General features: G+C 51.8%; 1 protein-coding gene across 4 annotated transcripts in view; it reads right to left on the reverse strand.

Annotated features, from left to right (window-relative positions):
• SCARA5 (scavenger receptor class A member 5) overlaps positions 1-23,584 on the reverse strand; it is a 119,078-nt gene extending 95,494 nt beyond the window's left edge. For 3 of the 4 annotated variants that reach the window (XM_054717604.1, XM_054717603.1, XM_028159354.2), the window contains exons 1-2: positions 23,224-23,584; positions 20,070-20,187 (exon numbers count right to left, since the gene is read on the reverse strand). In XM_054717604.1, coding sequence (XP_054573579.1) covers positions 20,070-20,181 — 112 coding nt within the window. In that variant the 5' untranslated portion in view covers positions 20,182-20,187; positions 23,224-23,584. The remainder of the gene's footprint in view (positions 1-20,069; positions 20,188-23,223) is intronic. The other variant, XM_008150740.3, reaches the window with a different exon arrangement.
• Positions 23,585-25,545: the final 1,961 nt, after the last annotated feature.

Below are 25,545 nucleotides of genomic sequence, written 5' to 3' on the forward strand. Positions count from 1 at the left end.
GGCCACTGCCCTTTGGGTGCTCACAGCTGAGGGGAAGAAGACATGTGAACAGGTGACTATTAGACAGGTGTGAATGGTGTATGTGTTTAAGAGAGATATGGCACAAACCATGTGGCATTTCATTCTGTGCTGGGAGGTGGTCCCGGAGCCTGCATAGAGGATGCAGCAGCTCGGCAGGGCTTTGAAGGACAGGCCCTTCTCAATGGGCTGAAATCCACTAGCCTTCCTCACCAGCTTTATCACCTGCTGTACAGCTATCTATGGGAAAACTGTGACTTTAAGAAGAAAACTGTCTTCCTCCATGTGGGAAACGTTCTGTAGAAAACACCAAACAAGGCTGCTAGCTATTAAACATAGCTGTTTGTGGACACGGTCACACACAAGACCAGATCGAGGGAGAAAATGGCACAAAAAGACGAAACGGAAACAAAGACAAACTCCACCAAGACGTAGGGGAGTCAAGGGGAAGGCGTTTCCACCTGCAGTGGCCTCCAGAAATTTGGGTGGCATCTCAGGAGATCAGAAAGCCAAGAGAAGGGGGCTCAGGAGGCCTGCAGAGGGTACGTCAGTGGCTCCAAGCGTTAAATGGAAACTAAAAAAAAAAAAAAAAAAAAGCAAAATGACTTGCAGAACAAGTCCCCACTGCCAGGCTGGGCGATGTTTATCTCAGCGTGGAGCACATGCTTCCTGATGGGCGGGAAGCTGTCAGAGAGATGGCGTTCCCGCCTCTTAGGCACCCATCCCCATCTGGCCTGTGTGCTCTTACCAGAGCTTCACATCCCCGGGCTACGATTTCCTTTGTCACTCCACATTTTTAAAACTTGAATTTATTTGGGAAGGCAACTTGATAGCATCATCGTAAGTGGAAACAGTACCTTCCTATTACCCATGAAAATAAATACCTAACCACTAAAATAACAAATTTACACCCATGCGTCACTTCACATCCTCTTGAGCACCACTGTGTTGTATGTAGTGAGAAACACTTGCGAAACGTGGACTTCAGGGAAAGTCATGAAATCACAGCTCAGGGACAACTTGCAAGAGAAACGTTGATGTTCTCCAAGGAGATTTTATTTATGGAGAAGCAAAACCAAACTTTTCAGATGTTCAAGATTTAGAAGATGCTAGAAGGTAAGACATTAGGGATTAAGTCCCACGGAAAGAACCACGTCAGGACCTGGTACACACCTCCAGCCGTAACTTCATTATTCACAAGTGTCTTTTTACATCTCCCTCTGCCCCGCGTGCCTGAAAGGTCCTCTGGGGCTGGGTGTGTCTCACTGATCTCTCTCACCCCATCAACCAGCACACAGCGGAACCGCAATAACGTCCTTTGCAAGAACAAAGACATGTGTGAGGCATTTATTCTTGCTGCGAAGATCATCTCTTACATTTGTCTTACGCAAATAGTTGACACATTTTTGTTGGCTGTAAAAACATTTTTTTTTGTTGGTCTGAGAAAAGTAAATAAAATCTTGGCTTTGCTTGCTCACCCATGACTTCAGATTGCCACTTGGTGCCCAGATAGGTAAACCGTGGGAGCAAGCCATTGGGACTGAACCGGCACTTTAATCCTGGCTGCATAGCATCATCGTACATTGGAACTTCTTAGACATCCTGAGGCCTGAGCCCCAGCCCTGGACCTTCTGATTTTGATTCAATGATGAAATCACACTTCGATGGCACAGAGGTACACAGTTTGTGGAGTAAAGCATTTGTCGTATCAAAAGAGAAGGTGAAGACACATTCTTGGAAAAAGTCAATGAAAAGTCTTGCTATTATCAGAGCTTGGTTTATTTTTTTTAAAATTTTGATCTCTTTTTAATAAGATACATTCAAAATGGGGTTGTCTCCAACTATTTTATTCTCCCCAGAGGCTAAAATAGCAAAGGGTTCCTTTTAATCATGGGAACAAGAGTACTCCCTAAAGAGCTTTTGCTCAAATATTGTCTTCGGAGGGTGGGGAGGTGCTTGGGAGCAAGGATTAAAGACCAGAAAAGGAAAGTTGATCTGAAAACCACTCAGCCCCAGACAGTTGAGCTGAGGATGAGTCAGGAGATGCCCCATGCCTCAGTGTCAACGCCACGCTAATGTGGGAGCCTCAGAAACTCTGGCCCCCGGTTTCCCTAACACTCCCACAGGGGGACTAGCATGGGTTTGGGGCTCCGTGCAGGTAGATTCAAAGCCTGCCTCTGTCACCCAGACTGTGAGACCAGGAGCGACCCCCTTCGTTAATTTAGCCCTTCTTTGACAAACTAACTTTTCAAGTTCTTAATCTGTTCGAGCTTTATTTTTCCTCCTCCTATTAAAACAACAATAACCAACTCACAAACTATATCTGAGTGGGTATTTGCTTATTTCCAACAAACCTGGGTCTACACAGCTTAGAAAACAGGATGCAATGATTCAATTGCCACCTAATGGAGTTTTACCGAGGACAAAGAGTCATTTTCTTTTTGTTCTCTTTGATTTCACAGCTGGTAAACAGCAGGTGGAGACAGGGTTTTAGGTCTGGAAGGGACCACAGAGCTCCTCTCATCCAAGAATCTTCTTAAAACCCTAACGGCTGACTTCACCACCCTCGCTCTGGTTACTCACCACTCACATTGTCCCTTGTAATAACGCAGCCCCAAATAACCTCTGCCCTTGAGGCTGCCCTCCCTCTCTGGTTTTAATGGGAACCTCTGTTTACTTTCCCTCAATAAAGGGAAGAGGAGGGAGTGAGACAGGGACACTGCAGAGGGCCGCCGCCCACTTGCAGTTTCATCGGAACTGAATGTGGGAGGGTCCCGAACCACCCACTGGGGTACATCGAACACCAGTCATCTCTGCCTTGTTGGACCATAGACCTGAGTCTTCCAGGCAGACGGCCCCGGTGAGGGCACCAGATGAAGGAGACCACAGTCTTCTGCAAGATCAGATGAGTCTGAGCCTTCCACATCCAGTTCTAAGAAAGGGGGAGGGGATGGAAGGAGAGACGGCCAGAGCTCATTCATTTCAGATGTTATGATGACCTAGAACAGTTTCTCCTGCTCCTTCTAGAGACATCTTGCAACTTTGCAACTTCCCTGTAATATTTGTTATTTTTCTCAACCCCTATTGATTTCCCAAGTTACTCTACATAAAAAAAAAAATTGAAAACAATCAAGGGCTTGTGAGTTTATTTTCTGCAGGAGGAAAGAGAAGGAGAAGGGAGACTGGGTGGTCTGCAGATTACGGTGCAGCTCAGGCTGAGGGGTGGAGAGAAAGCCAGGTGGGAGGGGAGATGAGGGCAGTCAAGGTGAGCTGGCCCATCGCTGCCACCTGGAAGGAAGGGAGGAGCCAGGGTGTCCCCAGGAAGAAGAAGCATGTCCTGGGGCTGGCAGGAGATGCCCACACTCTCCCAACATGGGCAGCGCATGAATCAGAGGAAATGCTGTCTTCATGCAGCGGGACCCAGATAACAGCAGGCTAAGGTTTTTGCCTAAATTCAGGACAAAAGACCTACCTTCTGCAGAGTGGCCGTGGATCCCTCTGAAAAAGACTCCCAATTCCTCTCCTGGCCCCTTGTCAGAGGAAATAAATCATCTAGAGATGTGTTTGCAGTGTGGCAGCCAGGGCTCAGCTATTTTCATCTTTAAACCCTACTCTTTCCAAACCACTAGTGCCACCTCCTCGCCATCTCCCCGTGCGCCTGGTTTGATGAATTGGTCTATCCTCAGGGCAGGAATGGATACGTTTAATACCCCCTGTCTCACTCCCCCAACTTCTACCACCAACCGAGTTGGAAGGGCCATCTGAGTATCTGGTTTTGAAGACAGGGCGCCTGGGATCCCAACCTGTGCCAGCTGTCTGGGAACAAACTGCAAGTGTCCCTGAAGCCTGCAGGCCCAGAAGCCTCCTGCGTGGTGGCCTCTGCACAGAAGGCAGAGCAGGCTGAGCCACAGAAGGGATTTCAGTGGATCTAATGGAAGACGATGGACCGCTGTCACCTGGTAAGGCCAACGGTTACCATCTATGGAGCTTTGCTGAAAAATTACGGCAATGGCGGCATAGCGAATAATGTGAATAGAACTGCACCCGTAAATCAACAAAAAATACAGATTTGTGGAGAGTCAGCTCCCAGAAGGCAGGGTCTGTGACTCATCTCTGGATCCCACAGGTCCTGGCATGTAGCAGATGCTCAATTAACATCTGTTGGCTGTTGGTAGGTAAATGCGACGAATAACTAAACACAGATTTCGCAGGAGGGCCATTCGCAGAAGGTGGGAGAAGGGCACACCCGGCAAGCCAAGGGTCCGGAGGCTGTCCCCCTGAGTCCACGAAGCAGGCAGGCTCTTCTCAGCGACACCCGCTGGCAAGACAGCCCTTCTCACCTTCAGCCTGTAAACACCCTCCCGGTGATGGCCCCACATGCTCACGGCAACTCCCCTGGACACCCTGGAAATGCTTAGAATGCTTACGCCATTACCTTTCCTTTTTAATAGAGGTCAGGGCTGGGGATGCATTCCTACAGTTGGGAGAGTATACCGAGGCCTTCACGGCACTGGAGAACAAGACGCTGACATAAAACTCCCCGGGGAGGGCACAACATCACGCTCATTTTTATTCGAGGACAAACTCTGCGATCACTTTCACACGGAGACACTTTTAAGAGCGAATCGTCTATTAAGCAGCATTCGGGGAGAGTGGGCATAAACCTTCCAACGGGGAGGTGTGGCTCCCATTGGGGAAGCGTGTCCTCAGTTTCCCCTTGTCCTCATTAGACCTCTTCAATCGGATGCTCCTGATCTGATTGCTGCCATCTGCCCCCTTCGAGTTTCCAGCAGGTCCTATCTTCCTAGTCCCTCCTCCATCCATCAGATTCCCCGTGGTCCCTCCGTCCCCGCCCCCCCATCACTTCCCCCACAAGGAGACCTGTAGAGGACAGAAGCTCTAACTCTCAGTGAGGTGTCAGGAGAGGAGGCGAGGGGCCAGCCCCCTCCCTGCAGCCCCCAAGGGGAGTAATTTATTTATTTTATTAAAGTACAGCTGACACACAGTACCGTATTAGCATCAGGTGCACAACGTAATGATGTTACATTTGTATGCCTTACAATGTGACCACCACCCTCAGGCGAGTAACCATCCTAACAGGACTTCCTAAAGGTCTGCCTGCTGTGAACCCCCCGGGTTAGCCTGACCTGCACGGCATCTCAAGCCAGACAGCAGGAAGAGAGATGGTGCCCCGGAGCGGGCAGGCTTTGGGACGCCGTGCAGAAGGCTGGCATCATCATGGGCACCTCAGCTCTGTGGCTGGGTTTTCCTGGTCACCAGCAACCAGGTGTGCGGGGTGGGGAGCCAGGCCAGTGTGGCACTGCGCTATGTGCTCAATGAAGGGGAGCCATGTATTATCATCGCTTCTATATATTTTTAAAATATATTTTATTGCATTTTTTACAGAGAGGAAGGGAGAGGGATAGATAGAGAGTTAGAAACATCGATGAGAGAGAAACATCGATCAGCTGCCCCCGCACACCCCCGCACTGGGGATGTGCCCGAAACCAAGGTACATGCCCTTGACCGGAATCGAACCTGGGACCCTTCAGTCGGCAGGCCGACGCTCTATCCACTGAGCCAAACCGGTTAGGGCTATCATCGTTTCTATTATTATCACTTCCAACGGACCCAGCCACCCTCCCACCACCTCCTCGGGCCTCCTGGCCTCACAAGGGCTGAACCTGCGTATGGACATTAGACTTGAGGCCGGAGCCCCACGAGGTGGTGGGGGCAAGGTCGCTGGGGTGGGCAGAGCATTTCTCTGCCTTGAGGTTAGTGTTGCCAGCCTCTCCCAGAAGCCATGTTAGACCCTGTCAGAGCGCTCCTCCCCAAACCTAGTTGTGTTTATAGCTATTTCCTGCCAGCGGCACCTCACAATAATTCATTCCGTCTGTCCCCTGCCTTTCAGTCATTTATTCCCACGGCCCCACCCTAGCTTTATCATCCGCCAGAACGTCTCCATCCCTGAAACCCTAAACTCCAAGAATCCGTTCTCATAGCCCCTCAAGGTCACCAGAGACTCCAGGCCTGGCACCGAGGAGCGGGTGAGAGCTGTGCCTAGGGGTTTAAGGATCAGGCAGCTGTGGCTTTGAATCCAGGCTCTGCCTCTGACTAGCGAGGTGACCTTGGGCAATTTACTTCACCTAAGACTTCATCTTCTCATGGACAAACTGGGAACAATCTATATACATAAAAGCCAAGTGACTAGAACGACAGAATGACCAGAATGACCAGAACAACTGGTAGCTATGATGCACACTGTGGCCCCAACTGCCTGCGGCCCCTCACCCCAGGTGGCCTGCCCTCGATTGGCCCCTCCACCCAGATCGGGGGCAGGGCCGACTGGCCAATCGCCCCCGGCCCCGCCCCAGGCCACCCCCACCCTTATTGACCCCCCTTACCCATGCATAAATTCATGCACCCGGCCTCTAGTACTGTATAATGAGTTTTAATGGGGAAATTTTATTGAAATGCTGAGCACAGTGCTTGCTGTCAATTTTTTAAAATATATGTTTTTATTGATTTCAGAGAGAGGAAGTGAGAGGGAGAGATAGAAACATCAATGATGAGGGAGAATCATTGACCAGCTGCTTCCTGCATGGCCCCTACTAGGAATCAAGCCTGCAACCTGGCATTTGCCCTGACCAGGTATCAAACCATGACCTCCTGGTTCATAGGCTGACTCTCAACCACTGAGTCACTCTGGCCACATGCTCAATTAAGGGGAGCCATGTATTATTATCAATTCTATTTAATCACTTCTAATGGACCCAGCCCCTCCTCCCACCACCTCTGCTGGCCTCCTTGCCTCACAAGAGCCAAAGTGAACTCCAGAGCTCCTGCTGCTGTAAGACAACCCCCGGCCCCGGCCCCTGTCCCACATACCACTTTGGGAGGGAGTGGGGATCCCTAAAACTTCGTATGCTTCTCACAAGACCCCTATCACAAACTCAGCCTCACCATCAGTCTCTGCTCCAAGGTTAGCCTGAGCACCCCACTGAGCCCTCAGCCCGGCTTACATCAGTCCCCAGAAGCCCCAGGATTCCCCATTACCCACTCTAAGCCCTGCATAGCCTTGTGTATCCTCCTTTGACCCCCATCTCCCTCCCCAACTGCTGAAACCTCCCCACCGTGGCCCCTGGACCTCCCAGCCAGTCTTCTGCAAAATCCCTGACTTCTTCAACCTCTGAGCAGAACCTTTCTTTTACTTCCTTATTCTAACGGAAACCTGCTCCTTTGTGGTCCCAAGTGTGGGTTTCTCGCTCACACGCTCATACCACCAGCCTCAGGATGTAGAAGGTGGGTGTGTTGTTTTTTGTTTGTTTGTTTGTTTGTTTGTTTTGCTATTCATTGCTACTTTCAGAACTCTCTCTCTCTCTTCTCCCTAAAACTCGCCGGCTTAGGGTCTCGAATCACAAGACTGTATTTTTCCTCGTTGCTAAGGGACATCAGCTCCCCTCCCCTTCTCTGGGCTCACTGTGCTCTCTCTCTCAGTCTCCAGTTCTAAGTCCTGACCTCCTCTCCTCCCCTGATTTTACCTCCATCCTGACACACCTGAAATGTGGCCCCAAATGAGATGGGCTCCAAATGCAAAACACACACTGGATTTTGAAGGTTCTGCATGAAAATAAAAAATATAAATACCTCCATTATTTTTTTATGATGATTACATATCAAAAAGATAATATTTTGGATATATTAGGTTAAATAAAATGTATTACTGTCTCTAAATTAGTTTCATCTGTGTCTGCTTACCTTTTTACATGGCTAACTAGAATATAAAATTTCACGTGGGATTCACATTACATTTCTATTGGCTTTGCCAATAATCGGGACTCTTTCTTAATCCCGATTCCAAAGCCCCCCATTATAGGCACCTGTCCTGCTGTCCTTCTTCAAGAACTCTGAATCGGGTGCTGCCTGACCTCACCAGGACCTACAACCATGGGTCCACCTACCGTTCCTCCATCTCTCCCCCTCAAGTCCTTCCTTCCCTTCTTATCCCACGTGCATTCTTTTTTTTAATCCTCACCTGAGGATATGTTTTTGTTTTTATTGATTTTTAGAGACAGGAAGGGAGAGAGAGACTCCCCAGCTTGGGGTCTCACATCACAAGGCTGTACATTTCTGTGAAAGAGAAACATCGATCAGTTGCCTCCCATATGTGCCCCAACCAGGGATGGAACCTCCAACCTTTGGTGTACCTGATGATGCTCCAACCAACTGAGCAACTCGTTCAGGGCCCGATATACATTCTGTAATCTATATTATTCACTCTCTACACCCACTCTTCTCTCTCTTGTCCCTCTCGAGCTTCCTCATACCCCGGTGGCAACACTCTAACCCTGGTTAGGTTTATTTCTGCCACTCTGCACTTCCATCGCATTGCTGGGCGTAGCTGGAGGAGAGAAAACATGCTGCCATGTTGATTGGTCTGACTCGAAGCACCTGATCACTAAACCCAGATGGGCCCGGTCGCCCGTCCAGCGGGCTGGCCAGCTGTTTCTAGCCCATTCACACGCTCAACTCCCAGATGCCTGTTCCATGCCTCCTCCTCCTGCTTCACATTCTGTTTCCTATTTGACTGAAAACACAGAAGCAATGAGGAAATGCTTCCTTAAGTTCCCACCACAATGGAACCATTGACCCTCGTCCAGGGCCTCACACTTTGCCTTCCTGTTATCACTGTAGTCGCACTGTTTGTGCTCTTGGCTGAGCCAACACCCCCGACTGCACAACAGATTCCTTCTTCTCCTACTTATTCAGGGACCTAACTCCAGCAATTCTGCTTTACCAACATTTCCCTCCACATGGTATTGCTCCATCAGCATAAGCCATACCGCGATTTCTTCCATCTTAAAAAAATAAAACAAAAAATCTCCCTTGACCTTCATTCCCCCTCCATGTTTATTCTCTTGCACAGAATTTCTCAAAAGAATTGCAAGTACCCACTGCCTCCAATTCCTCTCCTCACATTCTCTCCTGAACCCACTCCAATCAGCCTCCTCCCACCCAGCTTCACTGAAACTGCTCTTGCCAGGTGTGATAGGCTGAACAGTGTCCTCCCTCCCAAAAAATCCCTGTGTTTAAGACCCAGTCCCCAGTACCTCAGACTGTGACTGTGTTTGGAGATGGGGCCTTTAAAGAGGTGATTAAGTGAACATGACTGGGTGTCTAATTTGATGGGTGTCCTGACAAGTGTTGGTGAGGATGCGGAGAAAAAGGAACCCTCATGCACTGCTGGTGGGAATGCAGACAGGTGCAGCCACTGTGGAGAACAGTATGGAGCTTCCTCAAAAAACTGAAAATGGAACTCCCATTTGACCCAGTAATCCCACTCCTGGGAATATATCCGAAGAAACTAGAAACACCAATCAGAAAGGATATATGCACCCCTATGTTCATAGCAGCACAATTCACCATAGCTAAGATTTGGAAACAGCCTAGGTGCCCGTCAGCAGATGACTGGATCAGAAAACTGTGGTACATCTACACAATGGAATACTATGCTGCCATAAAAAAGAAGGAATTCTCATCATTTGCAGCAACCTGGATGGAATTGGAGAACATTATGTTAAGTGAAATAAGTCAGTCAATGAAAGAAAAATATCACATGATCTCACTCATTTATGGGTAATAAAGAACATTATAAACTTGAACAAAAAGATAATTTGATGGGTGTCCTTATTAGAAGAGACCATTTGGACACACAGAGAGACAGCAGGGTCACATGTGCACAGGAAAAAAGATCCTGTGAGGACACAGCAAGAAGGCAGCCGTCTGCAAGCCAGGGAGAGAGGTCTCAGGAAAAACCAGCCCTGACGACACATTGATGTTAGACTTCCAACCTCTGGAACTATGAGAAAATACATGTCTATTGTTGAAGCCACACAGTCCGTGTGGTATTTTGTTACACAGCCTGAGCTGACTGATACACCAGGTCACCACTGACCTCCAATGGCTCAGCTCATTGGCCAGTACTCACTGCTCTTCCAACGTGACCTTTCAACAGCATGGGCACAGTTGGTCACCCCTTCCTCCTCAATACACTTCCAGGGCTCAACCCTCTTGCTTGTTCTTTCACTGGTTGCTCCTTCTCAGTCTCCTTTGCTGTTCCTCCTTATCTTCTAGCCTTTTACACCTCTCAGCATGGCGTGAGCCAGAGCTCTTTCCTTGGGCCTCTCCTCGTTTTCACACACCTCACCAGCTTGCCAGCTCTAACCTAAAAGTATACAACCAGAACTGAGTCACCTCTCGCCTCCTCCACTTCCTCTGAGGCACCAGCCTTTCTCACCTGGATTATCCTACCTAGACTGGACCCCAGACGCCCTCTACCAGGCCATTGATTCTTTTCCCAACCTCATAACCAGGTGCCTTAAAATCAGAGTCTGCATTCAAGGCACAAGGGTCCTCTTCTTCTCTTTCAGGTCAAAACCTAATCCACTGTACTCTGGCTTCTCTCCACCCAACCCACGACATGGCTTTGCTGGAAAATCTAACGTCCTGCTCAGCCAGAGTAGCGGTTCTAAAATGCAAATCAGACCTTAACCTTTCACTTCTGTGAAAGCGTTTGCTGGCTTCCCAGTGTCTCCAGAAGCCCGACTCCTATGGATGGTTCAGGAAACCTTTTCACGATTTGGCTTTAGCTTCATATAATTAAGAGTGTTGCCCAGCCAGGTGTGGCTCAGCAGTTGACTGTTGACCTAGGAACCAAGAGATCACTGGTATATTAGTAATTCCCAGTCAGGGCACATGCCCGGTTGCAGGCTCGATCTCTAGTAGGGCTCATGCAGGAGGCAGCCGATCCATGATTCTCTCTCATAATTGATGTTTCTATCTCTCTCCTCCACTCCCTTCCTTTCTGAAATCAATAAAAAATATATTAAAAAAAAAAGAATGTGTGAGCTGTAGAGTCAGTGAATCTGATTCCAATTGCTATAGATTGAATGTTCATGTCCCACCGAATTCATATGTTGAAACCTAAGCCCCAGTGTGATGGTATTAGGAGGTGGGGCCTCTGTGGGGTGATTAGGTCATGAGGGTGGAGCCCTCATGAATGGGTTTAGTCGCTTTATAAGAGACCCCAGAGAGCTCCCTCTCCCCTTCCACCACGTGAGCACACAGTGAGAAGACAGTTTTTATGAAGCGGGCTCTCACCAGACACCAAATCTTCTGGCACCTTGATCTTGGACTTCCCAGTCTCCAGAACTGTGAGAAGTCAATTTCTGTTGCTTATCAGCCACCCAGCCTATGGTATTGTGTTACAGCAGCCTGAATGCACTGAAACACCAATCCTTCCTAATACTGTGATCTTGGGCAAGTTACCAGGTCTCTGTGCTGTGGTTCCTTCATATGTCACTTGGGTATAATAATGGGACTCATCTCACTGGGTTGATGTGAGGATCAAATGAGCTCATACTCGTAAAATGCTTAGAGCAGGGCCTGGCCTGGTGGAGCTCGATAAGTGAGTGTTTATTACCTCCCACCGCTATCCTCCCTCAGCCCGAGTGCTCCTTCCCTGGGCTTGGAAAGTCCTTCCCTGCCCTTTCTTACAGGCACCCTGGGCCCTGCCCTCTGAGAGTTTGCTCCTGTGTCTATCCCTGCAGGAGGCCTTCCTTCCTCCCCAGGGCAGACTGAGGGCTCCTTCTCCTCCCCTCTAACTGCACTTTGCTTGTCCTTCCTTCTGAGTATTAATCAAATTATAATGCAACTAGAGGCCCAGTGCATGAAAATTCAGCCCCCTAAACTCAGCCCCCAGTCAGCCCGGCCTACCCCTCTCACAGTCTGGGAGCCCTCAGGGGCGGGAAGCGACCCGGCGATCAGGGGAAGGCAACATCCCCATCACACCTCTGCTGCTGCCACTGCCGGAAGTGCAAGCCTCACCTGGCCCTGGTTACCTGAGCCTTGGGCGGCCCTAGGCAGCTGGGCAGCTGCCATCCGAGGCTTGCCTGTGCCTTGGGCCGGCCCTGGGCAGCTGGGGGGCTGAGGGGAAGTCCGGCCGCACCATGCACCTGCCACCCCTCCAGCGGGGCTGAAAGGACTGGGGACTCCGGTGGGGCTGAGGGGACTGGGCACCACCATCTTTGTGACAGCATGACGGTCAATTTGCATATTCCCTCTTTATTAGATAGGATCCCTCTTTATTAGATAGGATGTCTGCTCACATGTCTATGTCTTCAGGGGATTTGAAGCCCCTTGAGGGCAGGAACCATGACCTTTATTCCTGCATTCATCAGCAGCACCTCAAAGCCCAGTAATCCTATCTAATAAAAGAGTAATATGCAAATTGACTGTCACTCCAACACACAAGATGGCTGCCCCCATGTGGACACAAGATGGCCAGCAGGGGAGGGCAGTTGGGAGGGACCAGGCCAGCAGAGGAGGGAAGTTGGGGGTGACCGGGCCTGCAGGGAAGGGCAGTTGGGGAGGACCCAAGCCTGCAGGGGAGGGCAGTTAGGGGTGACCAGGCTGGCACCTGGATAACATAGATTACCTGTTATCACTATAGTCGCACTGTTTGTGCTCTTGGCTGAGCCAACACCCCAGACTGCACAACAGATTCCTTCTTCTCCTACTTATTCAGGGACCTAACTCCAGCAAGGGAAGAGGAGGGAAGTTTGGGATGACCAGGGAGGGAAGTTGGGGATGACCAGGCCTGCAGGGGAGGGAAGTTAGGGGTGACCAGGCCTTCAGGGGAGGGCAGTTAGGGGTGACCAGGCCTGCAGGGGAGGGAAGTTAGGGGTGACCAGGCTGGCAGGGGAGTGGTTAGAGGGTGATCAGACTGGCAGGCAGAAGCAGTTAGGGGCAATCAGGAAGGCAGGCAGGCGAGCAGTTGGGAGCCAGCAGTCCTGGATTGTGAGAGGGATGTCCGACTGCCCGTTTAGGCCCAATCCTATAAGGATCGGGCCTAAACGGGCAGTCGCACATCCCTCGAGGGGTCCCAGATTGGAGAGGGTGCAAGCTGGGCTGAGAGACACCCCCCGCCCCGTGCACAAATTTTGTGCACCAGGCGTCTAGTCTTTCAATAAATGAAGTCACAGTTCCTTTGATTTGTCTTAAACTTATGTCTCTAAGCTTCCTTTATCCTGGCGAATAAGAATGTGTTCCGTCATTCCACAAGCAAAGGTGTCCCCATCTGCAATATACAGTGCTAGGTGCTGGGAACATGAAGATGAAGCCAAGGTGTTTGGCCTCAAGGACTTAGAGTCCAGAGGGGACTCAGGTGCATAAGCTGCAGCCTAAGTGTGAATGGACAACTGACAAGGGCCAGGGAGGCAGGGCCAGAGGCCTGGGAAAGAGGCAGAGAGGAGCCGGGGCTTCTAGACTCAAGGGACTTCAGTCATGCTGCTTATCATCGGACACCAGGAATCGACACTGGATAAACCTGGGAACGAGGTAAGAGTGGAGCCCACTGACCTGGGGACACAGAACCAGAATGTGGAGGAGCTGCATAGCCATGAGTGTGCCTCAGGGTAGGACCAGACAGACTGAAGGGCTGCAACAATACTCATGGGGCTGTGAGGCTGTATGCGGTCCAAATCCTGAATGTCCTTCCCGCTGGACCACCTGTAGGTCAGCTTTGTGTTTGGACCAACCTTGAGCTGGTGGGCAGGAGGAGAGAGGGGGACAGGCTAGCTAGATGGTGACAGGGCCTTGTCTTGTGCCTCCTGCGGCCCTCGATGCCCACAGCCAGTGGGTGGCACCTGCAGGGTGCCTGACAAGCACCTTTCTTATTGAAAAATGAAGAGGAAAAAGTGAAGGGAGGAATGAGCAAGGGAATGAAGGGCAGGAACCAGGGAGCAAGGTCCCTGGGTGGGGAGAAATGGGAGTACAATGAAGAATAACCATGACCTGACTCATCACCCCTCCACTCAGGATATCTTCTGAAGCCCCCTTCCCACCTAGGGCCCTGCTGTCATGGCAAGTTCTCCTCTCAGCCCCCCACCCCAGAGGGTACCAGGCCAGTAACATTCCTCTGGAGTAATGCCGCATAGAACACGGCACAGTTTAGCGATGGGGGCGTGGGTGAGGGAAGAAGGCAGAGGCTCCTGTTACACCGCCAATGTGGAAGGAGCTCTCGGGGTGTCTTCCCTGTCCCCTCTGCAAGACACCAGGCTCCAGTCGGGGACAATGAAACCCATTCCTCCACCCTTCTGGTAGCAAACTTCAGGAAAGCCCCCGGGAGCCAACTGCTCCGATGGGGGTGGCGGGTGGGAGTCGCCAGCCTCATGCACACCACAGAGCCCCGAGCCCTCAGAACCCAGGCTATCCCTTAAAGATCCTACTATGTGAGAACTTGGACTAAAAGAACTTGCTCCGTTTCCTTGAATATCTATCTAGGCTTCATGAGGAAGTTCATTAACTAAAACAGTGTTTATTTTTTTAAATTGATTTTTAGAGAGAAAGGGAATGGGAGAGAAACATCGATGTGAATGAGAAGCATCAACTGGCTGCCTCCCGCACACCCCGCAACCGGGGATTGAACCTGCAGCCTGGGCATGTGCCCTGACCCGGCATCAACTGGTGACCCTTGAGTGCACGGGAGACACTCATCCAACTGAGCACACTGGCCAGGGCAGAAACAGTGCTTTCTCTAGCAGAAGGTTAGAGCCAGGCCGGGGTCCCCAGGACGTGGCGTGGGTGTTTCCCTGGAGACCCTGGGTGGCAGCTGCTCCTGACTCTCCTCCTCATCTCTCCCTCTCCTTTCTCCCCGTGTTCCCAAGATTGGCAGGAAACACCCCCCTCCCCCCCAAAGGCCAGGGAGGTGAAACACATGTGTTTTGAGGGTCAACTGAGGCGCTTTACGTGAGTTATGCCACCTGATTTCCCCACTGCTCCCGTGAAGTGAGTAACATTATTCCCATTTTGCAGATGGGGACACTGAGGGCTAGAGGGCCACAGAAGCAGATGGCCCACTCAAACTAGGAACTACAGGGTTGAGTAAAGGGAGTGGTCAGGGTGTAAGAAGCCCACAGGGTTGCAGTGGTGTCCTTGGGCTGTAACCACCCCCAGCCCCAGGGTCAAGGAGGGGCCCAGGGTCAGAGAAAGCCAGTGTGGAGAGGGTGGCTCCCAAGGAGCTATGACCTTGGGGGGAAGGACACAGCAGCCTGAGGTGACTCCATCGAGCAGGAGCTGGGCAAGTAGATACCCCAACCTCCCTTTCTTCTGTCCTCCCATCTCCTTTCAGGGCAGCTCCCCAGTAGCCAACCCCAGCCTGGCAGAGAGCGAGCCCAATGGTGGCGAGTAGGAAGGAGGGGCAAGCAGAACACACCCTGCCCCAAGCCCAAGGCCCACGGCCACTCCGTCTATGGATTCAGCCCAGACCTGCCAAACTTCAAAGTCCGGGCTCCTGCCCCCTCCCGGCTGTTCCCCATTTTGTGGTAGGACGGCAGAGAGACCCAGGACCCACCCCCTGTGACCACACGTGTATCCAGCAGTGCTTCGCGCTCTGCTTTGGTTTCGAAGGGACAGAACCTGGGAGCATCTTGGTGCTGCCGGAGTTAATTCCCTGCTCATCGCCTGCTTCAGCGCCCAGTTCTCCAACCTGTAGAGGGCGGTGACCCTCCGAGAGGCCCCAGGCAGACCCTCCCAGGAAGTCCACTCCTCCCCTTGGGCAGCTGCCCAGCAGCCCTCGTCTGCGCCAGATGAACGGGGAAGATTTGATTGATGAGAAAGTAGAAGTAGGGGTTCCCCTGGGAGAGTAATTTCACTTTATGGGGAAGGAACACCGGAACGGGGAGCTCGGGCCCTAAACTCAGCAAGCAGGCGTCCAGGCGCAGCCAGGAACATGTGTAACTCATTACCTCTGCGAGCCTCCATTTGTGGCCAGTGGATGAGGCCACGAGTGTGGTGGAGGGTCTGAGGCTGCGGGGTGAGCTGACTGCAATATTTTTCTGACACTAACACCTCTCTCTGACCCTCAGAAAGGGCCGGACCCAGCCAAACACCACCCCGCCCAGGCCTCCTCCTCCTCCGCCTCCTGGCGCCAGGCTGGAGAGGCTTGGGGCTATACAGGCTAGCAAAGAAAGGACCTGGAAGGTGAGAGGGGATGGAGAGGAAGGGGGAGAGGAGAGAGGAAGGGAGTGAGGGGGAGCAATTCCAGCAGGTCCCTGTTGGGTTTCTGTTCAAAGGGAGGTGAAGTGGGCATCGAGGCCAGAGGAGGCCTGGCTGAAGGACCTTGGAGGCCTCATTCTGCAGTCACTCCTTCCACGTTCGTCCAGCAAAGCAGGTGCAACCAATGCTTTGCAGGTGGAGACATGGAGGTGAGAGGGTCCCGCCCTCGGGGCCTTCCCATCACCAGGGGGCTCCACTGGGGTTGCTGAAAGCTCAGACACAGGAAGGAGGCAGGTCCTGAGAGGTGCCCCGACCAAGGGGTGCAGAGAAGGGAGAGGTCCCGATGAGTCACAGAGTGGGGTGTGGGAGGGAGCCTTGGAGGACGCAGGAGTGGGGCGAGGTGGCTTCTCGTGGAGGGGGCAGAGGAACCCAGGCACGGAGCAGCCCTCACCCTCCCTGCTCACCTGGTAAGTGGAAAGGGGACGGATAAAGGCAGGGTGGGAGGGGAAAAGGAAGGAGAGCAGAAGGGGGGAGGGGAAGCTGTCGGTGTGTGACCTGTGAAATAACGCGTTTGCCCCCTGACCTCTTTCAAGTCCCGCCTGCACTAAAGTCCAAGTCATACCCTATATCTGGGCCGCATTTTTGCAACCTTGTCCCCCAGATCCCAGTATCCCCAGGGCCAAGAGGAGGCACCCCCTCTCTTCCCCACCTCCCTGCCTTCACGGGAAGAATCTGGAAAGGACGTGGACCCCTGTGAGGCCCACCAGGCGGTACCGTTTCAATTCCATCAAGGCCCACGAGTGGCTGGGCTCTCCCTCCCTGTCCTCCCTCTGCCCTCTGTCTTTCCCATCAACTTACATCCCCCCCCCATTCCCACTAACCCCACCCTTCATCTCCCTCTCCTGTTACACTCTCCAGGGATGAAGATCAAGAAAAATCAAAATCCTGGGAAAACAGATCAAATCAGGCTGGAATTTCCCCAAGTCAGAGCCCATCATTTCCCTCCTATAAACAAAAGGGAAGGGGACGGGGGAGAAAAGGAACCCACAAGCTTTTAGGTAGCTGGCTGCATCTCAACACTCCCGTCTTTTGGGGTTCCTTGTTTCCCCCCTCCACCCCCACCTCACACCTGGCATCCAGGAATGAAGAGTAGGGGAGACCCAGATGATTTGGAATTCAGATTTAGAAAGCATTTGCTTGGCTACCTTTAACTTTCAAGGACCCTGTTTTAGTTCGTTCATTCATTCATTCATTCATTCATTCAACAAATACTTAGTGAGCACTTACTATGTGCCAGGCTGGGAGACATCCGAGAACAAAACAGAGATGCTGCCCTTGTCCAGTCTGTTCTTCCCATGAGAAACAGACAGTGAATGATAAACGCAGTCAATTAGAAAATTACAATGTAATTTTAGAAGGACGTAAGACGATGCGGAAAAGGGGTCAGAGGGCAGGGGAGGCTGGAAGGCCTACCTGGGAAGGTGAGGTTTGAGCAAAGACTGGAAGGAGGTGAGGGAGTGAGTTGAGTTGGTCGGGGGAGCACCCTTCTGGGGAGCAGAGGCCCTGGTGGGCATGCCAGCAGGTTCAACGTGAAAGTCAGCTTCCTCCGCCAGGTCAGCGCCTGGGTTTTTACTCCCATTGAGGTGGGAACCTTTGCCTGGTTTTGCTCAGGGTAGCGTCATGTCCCAGCTTAGGTTTTAAAAGGACCATGCCCTAAATGCAATGACCAAATCTTCTCTATATACAGAGTGTTAGAGCTAGACAACACCTCAGAGACACCCCCATGCCCCCACTTGGCAGATGGAGACACTGAGGCCCAGAGATGGCATGTACCTTGGTCAGGTCACATGCTCTGGGAGAGGTGAGTCAGTCTCAATCCCACATCTTCCAACCGCTCCTGTCCATATTTTATGGGGTGCTGCACCTCAGGTTACCCCTGAGGAGACTTGCTCTGATCAGATCTCCCTGTGGCTGAAGGGAGGTACTAGAATGCACAGTGGCTAGGGTTACTATTATTTTTCAATCCCCTGGTCCCAGTAATCTTTGTTTTTAAATTGGGGTTCAGAAAAATGGAGAGTAAGATAGGTACGAGGAAAAGGGTATGATGGCCCCGTGGCACTTCCAACCCCAGGCCCCTTCTCTCCCTGGGGTCTCCCACCCTGCCCTTCCCACACTGGCACCCAGGCTGGGCCGGGTGGTCCTTCAGTCACCACCACTGTGCTGGACCCCAGGTCTCTCTTGCTCAACCAGGCTTCCCTACTGATGGGCCGTGGGAAGAGGGCCGGAGCAGGAATACGAAAACCAACCTGGCCTTTGCTGATGTGCTGGTGGGGACATGCTGAGCCTGGCCAGTGACCAAGTGGCCCCCGGTCCTTCCTCTCTTCCCGGGTGGCATTAACCTGACAGAAACACTGGCCTGGCTCAGTGCCGCTCAGCCAGTCATACTTTCCCCACCTACCTCTTTTCTTAGGAAGTTGTATTCAACCTTTAAGGCCTATTCCCGAAAGGCTTCCCCCTGCTTGACTTCAATCATCACACATATTTTTGCCCACTTTATATGTTGGGTAATCCTCCGCACGCCAGTCTCTTCCACTGGGATCATAAAGGCTCGGAGGGCAAGGATGGTTTAATTTCTCATGGGAGTGTCCTGGCACCTAACCAATAGCTTGACACATTGTGGGTTCTCAAAATATGTTTGTTGCCTGGGATCCAGAGGAAGAGACGTAATGGTGGGCAGTTGACTAGGGCAGCATGAGAGGGTGTCTTGGTCCCAAGCCCAAATTTGCCTTGTCTTCTCTCCAGGCTGAGACTGTCCTCAATCTCTGCCTTTCTAAGGCATGCAGCTTCCCTTCCTACACTTAGCCCCTTTTAGGAGAAAAATCAGGCGTGGAGCATGAAGGAGAGTCATTTCTATTTTGAGTGATTTCACAACAGAGGCGGCTGGCAGAGTGGAGCACAAGGAACATGTGCTTGAAAAAGGGCCCGCATGATGGTTAATTTTGCGTTAACCTGATGGTGCCATGACGGTGCCCAGGTTAAACATCATTTCTGGGTGTGTCTGGGAAGGTGTTTCTGGATGAGATTGGCTTTTGAATTGGTGGGCTCAGGAAAGCAGATTGCTCTCCCTCATGTAGGTGGGCCTTGTCCAATCAGTTGAGGACCTGAGTTAGAATAAAAGAGTGGAGGTATTTGCTTTGTGTTTCCTGCCTGACTGCTTGAGTTGGGACATCTCACCTCATGCTTTCCAGCCCTCAAAATGCTATTTATACCACTGACTCCTCTGGTTCTCAGGCCTTCTGACTTGGACTGAATTACACCCCGGCTCTCCCGAGTCTCCAGCCTATAGATGGCAGATGGTGGGACTTCTCAGCCTCCATAGCCACGTGAGTCAATTCCTCACATTATACACACCAGTTCTGTTTGTCTAGAGAACCTGACTAATACAGACTATCTCTATTTCACTCTTCTGGGAGCTTCGTTCTATTCATCTTTGACGTGGGGAGGAGGCTCTCCACTCCAGCATTTGATGCAAAGAGAAGCATGTGCATTCATGCAGCAATTTATTCAAAGCACCTACTAAGTATTGAGCTCTGTGCTGGATACCCAGGAGGCAGGCTTCTGGAAACGGATTGTTGGCTCCTAACCTGAGAGGGTCCAGGCTAATTGTTCCAGGTGTCTTTGTCTGACCGCAGTCTCACTCACTCAGAGGAGAGAGGCGAAAGGAGTCAGGAGACCTCTATGACTGATGAGCTGAATTATCCCTCATGCTTTCCTCAGCCTCCATAAGCTCATCTGTAAAACAGCTCCTCATCTTGCCGATCACAAAGAGTTGTTGAGATGTATGAATGAGAAGACACTTGGGAACGACCCTTCAAAGCATGAAGTTCACCATATGCAGTATTGGGCAGGAGGTCACCGCACCCTGGGGCAATGCCCAGGTTGGGTGTGGGGCCCAGGGCAGATCTCTCCCCCGGGACCGAGCCGCAGGCACTCACCATCCTCACACAGGTTCAGCTTGGACAGGCTCCTGCCATCGAAGGGCTCCTCGAAGATGGAGCCAGTGTCGCGGTCGCTCACAGTGTTCAGGTACATGGCTTTGTTCTCCATCCTGTCCTTCAGCAGCAGTGGAGAGGCAGCAAGAGGAGAGGGGAGGCAGGGAGGAGGCAAGGAGAGAGAGAATAAACTGTAGGTGGAAACAGAAGCAAGCGGGTAGAACAAGGTGTCCACCCTGTGGCCCTGAGCCTGATCACTGGGCTACGGTCTTTCTCCACTGGTGACATCCACAGGGTCTTTAGGACTCCGATTCCCCCTCCCCAGTTTCCTCAGTGCTTCAGAGGGCCAAGGCCCTGTGAGCCTTTCTGATATTGGGAATCCATCTTCTTCCTTCCAACAGCTCTTGGTGGGGCAGGCGCCCTGAGCTGGGGCTGGCACCCTCCAGAGACCCCTGAGTTCAGGGCTGGGAAGAGGCCGTAAATGAGCAGTTGCCAACCAACTGCCTTTCTGACAGCCAGAGGGATGGAGAGCAGATTCTGCTCTTGACTGTTCAAGTAATGAGATGCCACATCTCCTGCATACCCATGTGTGCATACAACACACATGTGCACGTGTACACACGCATACATGCATGCGCTCAAACACATGCACATACATACATGCATTCACACACATGCATGCACTCACCTGCATGCATGCACTTACACACATACACACATGCATACACACACATGCACGCACAATCAGGGTGTTCGCAGTCTCTGCAGGCCTTTCTTCCAGCCTGTGGGAGAAGGGGCAGAGGGGAGCCCACATCTCCACCATGGTCTTCTTTCCCTGCACCAGGGGTTTCCCGGAGCTCCAAGACGACTCCTCCCCCGGCTTCTCTGGGCTGCAGTTGTGTCCAGTTTGCTAATCTCCCAATACCTCCATCCATCCAAGTCCTCCACCCAGTAAGGGCCTCTAGGTGGGTCCCTGAACAGCTCCGCTGCTGGGGACCCTCCCTAGTTTCAGGGCACTGTGTGCAGCACCCCTCCCTCTGCCTCCGTGGGATCCCGGAGAGCAGCAAGCAGGAGGCCGGTGTCTTCTGCATGTGGTAACCCTCTCCTGGCCAAAAGCCACAGGGGCTGCTGCCCGGGGTCACAGGGAGCCAGAGCTGCCATGCTGGAGGGAGGTGTTGAGATGGGCTTGGGCCAGCGTAGCTCCATCTTCATTTTCACCATCCCCTCTGGTGCTCAGCTGCTTGTTATGTGGGATGTGTCCATAGGGCAGCCCCATCTCTGCTCCCTCCGCACCCCTCAGCTGGTGGAGCAGGGGCCTGGGGAGCTGGCTGGGGAGATGGGCTGGCCGAGCAGGAGGCCAGATGTGAGTGAGATGAGATTGCAGATGCTCAGCCAGCTCTGCTAATGTTTGTTACTTGGGAACGAAACCTGAGCATGTTCTTTCAAACCAAGGTTTATTTTAGACCCTTCCATCTTTGGTCTGAGAGCCATCTTTGGGCCGAGTTTGTGCTCTCAGGCAAGGTACAGCTAACTGCCGAGTGTGTGATGATAGAGCGAAACCCCTCACGTGTGCAAACATCCCACGAACTGCAGTCCGTTTGCCCTCCGGGGCCTCTCTGCCCTCCCAGGAGCACTGTGGGGTGGTATCAGTCTGTCATTCCCATTTTAAAGATACCCAGAGGCATAAAGAGGCAAGAACCAAGGATGTCAGAGAGGGGTGAGGTGCCACGCAAACGCTTCCCACCCAGGGCACTGGCTCAGCACGAGAGTGCTTTGTCCTGGAAGGGTTAGCCATCCCTTTTGGTGACCACCTTTAGGGCCCAAGATGAGTCAGTTGAGGGGGACAGGTGGGGCTCTGACAGCCGGAAGGGAGGGGACAAGGGCCATGGAAACATGGGGGGTGTGGACACCCAGGTGCCCCGCGGAGGAAGCCCAAGGAGCCCGGACCTCTGTGTTGCCAGTCAGAGTGGGACCTTCCTCCCCCACTTTACCTCCTAGAGTGTGTTGCTGGTGCATTTTATTTTATTTGATGGTGCATCTTAGAGCTGAGGCTCTCAGTCATCCACAGCCCCACCCCAGGCGCTCTGAGCAGGCCAGCAGACACGGGGTCCTACCCTGGCTCCACTCCTATTACTCGGGAACTTGGCCCAATCAGCTGAGCTCGCGCAGCCTCAGGCCGTCCTTTCCGCGATGGGGAGAAGCACATCTGCCTGCCACTCGGTTATCAGAGCTTCCTGTGGGACGGTGAACGGGGACGGGCTTTACGAACAAGGGCACGCAGGGAGTCGGTGGCAGGGTCTGGTGAGAGCCATCGGCCCTCAGCATCTTCTGATTCTGCCAAGCAGCCAGCTAGGAGGGTCTGCAGGTTCCCGAGGCCTCCCTGCCGCCTTGAGGGTGTCAGGATCAATGCTGTTTGTGCCCTTTGCAAAAGGCGATCGTGAATGCGGGCCGGAGCTAAGATCCGGACCCCGACTCTCAGAGTCCCTCTTGGGGCAGCAGAAGGACTCGATCAATTCTTCCTGCCGAGGGGGTGGCATGAGCCTTACTGGTTGCTGCAAAGAGGGTGTGTCTGGGACCCAGCACCTCATGCTGCAGGGCGCGCAGCTTTTCTTTGGATTCCTAGCTGTCGTGTGGCCCTCTCTGGAGAGTGGATGCCTAAGTGGGTTTGAAACCCTCTCCTCCTCTAACTGTACTTAGTTAACCTCAATCACAGCCCCAAGCTGGAAAGGTGTAGATGTGTTATAAATAAGCTCTCCCTTTATATATACATATATTCCACCACACAGACACAGAATCACACGCGCCCACGCACACACACATACACACACACACATGCACAGACACAGGCGCACACACTCTGCACATGTAGGGAGACTGTCACCCATACCATCTGCTCCCTGAATCGGCTCTGGAGCAGTGTCCCGCGCCTGGAATGCTTGTCCCTAAGGCAGTAGCTTCCTCTGGCACCCAAATGCAGACTCTCAGTCGCCCGTGCAGACAGCTGGACCAGGGCCCCGTGGAGCTCCTCAGGCTGCCACAGGGCCTTCCCACCTGGGGCTGGCACCTCCGTGCTCCACAGCCTGAGGGTCACTGAACACGGTGTCCTCCCGCTGCCAGGTACTGGGACAAAGTGAGTGTCAAAGTGATAAAGACTCACCTTAGGGCCTCCACGGAGGCTGCAGAGGCTGTCCCCTCAGTTCCGGGCACCCATGGTGGCTGGAGAGGTGGCTGCTACCGCCGCACGGAGACCCAGGCAGCCCCTGGGCGCCTGTCCCCACAGCCAGCTGAATCCAGAACCAATCATAGAAAGAGGCTGTCGGGGTGCCCAGTGACTTGTCTTGGGGGTCACTTCTCCAGGAGGATCAGGTCAGGAGGCAAGACTCAGCTTTGTGCCCAAGTGGAGGCCTGGGGCTGGGGAGCCCTGTCTGGGTGCCTCGCCTGGTTCAGCCAGGGCAGTGCTCAGGAGATGTTCTGTGGAGGCACCAGCCGCTCTGCTAGGTACTGACTGAGATGTGAACTGCAGCTGCTCTGGCGGCCAGTCTTTAAATGCAAAGTTTTTTGGAGCAATTGTGGAGGCCCACCTTGGGGTCTGGAACACGTCCCCCCTCTAGTGGCCACTTTTGGTATTACAGCCCACTCAGGGATAGCTGCTAGGTCCAGAGCAGAGGAGTCAGCCTTGGTCTTCATGTGCGTGTTCTAAAGGCCCTGCTCAAAGTACTTTTTGGAAATCGTCTAGGGAAATGGCAGGTAGACCTGGCTTACAATCCATGCAAGGAAACCAGCCTTGTAAACTTATTTGTAGGACAGAATTGGCATTGTTTAATGCATTCACCAAACTTCGCTTAAAATTACTTCATGTTTTCCTAAAGCCACATCCACCCCCAAAGGGCAAAGATTGGCCACAGTGGGGATATTCATAAGAGCACCCCTTAATTCACAAAGCCAATCTCAACATAACTCAGCAATAAAGCCGGCATTTATGGAGAACTGACATTGCACAGGGGCGGGGAGCGGGGTAGGGGAGGGGGTGTCGGGGGACGGGGGGAGGCAGTATGGGCGTGAGTAAGACGAGTTCACTGTTCTCCAGAATGAGAGGTGGGCCCAGGCAGACATAACTATAACCCTAAGCAGGATTGGTTACATTTAGAAAAGGAGATCTAACCAACATGTTAAGAGAGCAATAGCATTTCTATTGGGATGGAGATGGGGGAAGGCATTAGGGAAAATTCCAAAAATAGTCTGAGCCATGGCAATACAGTCCATTTATGTGGACAGCCCCCCTCCCTCCCCGTCCCCAGGTCAGAGCTCTGGAGGTAGCATTTATGAACAGGCTCCCGTTCCTTGGTTAAAACTTCAGCCTCCATACTTGAGGCTCAGATCTCGTACATGAGAACAGTTTGCCAAGGCTCAGCTCTCTTCACAGTACAGCTGCCAAACCACAGCTGGGTCAGAAATGTCTTAGTCACTTTCAGTGACTACGCCTCCTGACCATCCCTGGGAGGCAGCTCCAACATGAGGCCTGTATCACAGAGGAAAAACGTAGTAATGATAGAATAATGATAATGATGATAACAACAGTTATAGTGATAATAGAGGGAGGAGGAGAAAGAATAAGAAAAAGGAGAGAAGGGAAAAGAGGAAGAGAAGAGGAAACACTTTATCGTATATGCCATGTGCTAGGCAATGCCAAGTGCTTTTCTCACATGAATTCCTTTAAGCTTGACAACAACCCTGTGAGGAAGGTACTATTATTGTTCCAATTTTACAAAGACGAGGGAACTACGTAACTTGTCCAAGGTCAGGCAGCCTGAAGTGCACAGTTCAGTAGTGCTAAGGAGCTTCATGTTGTTGTGCAAACACCCCCTCCATCCATCTCCAGAATTCTTTTCATCTTGCAAATCTGGATCTCTCTACCCATTAAACAACGCCTGTTCTCCCCGTGCCCCAGCCCCTGGAAACCACCTTCTACTTTCTGTCTCAATCAATTGGACTATTTAGGTGTCTTGCTATGTTTTCATGTGTGTCCTGCTCTATCACCTTTAGTATTTTTGTTAGTTTTTAATCTATTTCATATCCAATACAACTATTTCAAGAACTTTTTATTTATTTATTTATTTATTTATTTATTATTGTCTAAAGTTTTACATATGTCTCTTTTTTCCCCAGTTGACACTCCACCCCCCGCCCCAAGTCATTCCCAGTCAGCCTCCAGCGCCCCAGTGTCTGTGTCCATTGGTTATGCTAATATGCATGCATACAAGTCCTTTGGTTGTTCTCTAACCCCTCCTCCCCTACCATTTGTCTCTGGATCTATTCTTGTTCATCAGTTTATGTTGATCATTATATCCCACATATGAGTGAGATCATGTGATATGTATCTTTCTCCAATTGGCTTATTTCGCTTAGCATAATGCTCTCCAGTTCCATCCATGCTGTTGCAATTGGTAAAAGTTCCTTCTTTTTTATAGCGGCATAGTAT

Source organism: Eptesicus fuscus, chromosome 6 (genome assembly GCF_027574615.1).
Source record: "Eptesicus fuscus isolate TK198812 chromosome 6, DD_ASM_mEF_20220401, whole genome shotgun sequence".
In the NCBI taxonomy this organism is placed as follows: Eukaryota; Metazoa; Chordata; class Mammalia; order Chiroptera; family Vespertilionidae; genus Eptesicus; species Eptesicus fuscus.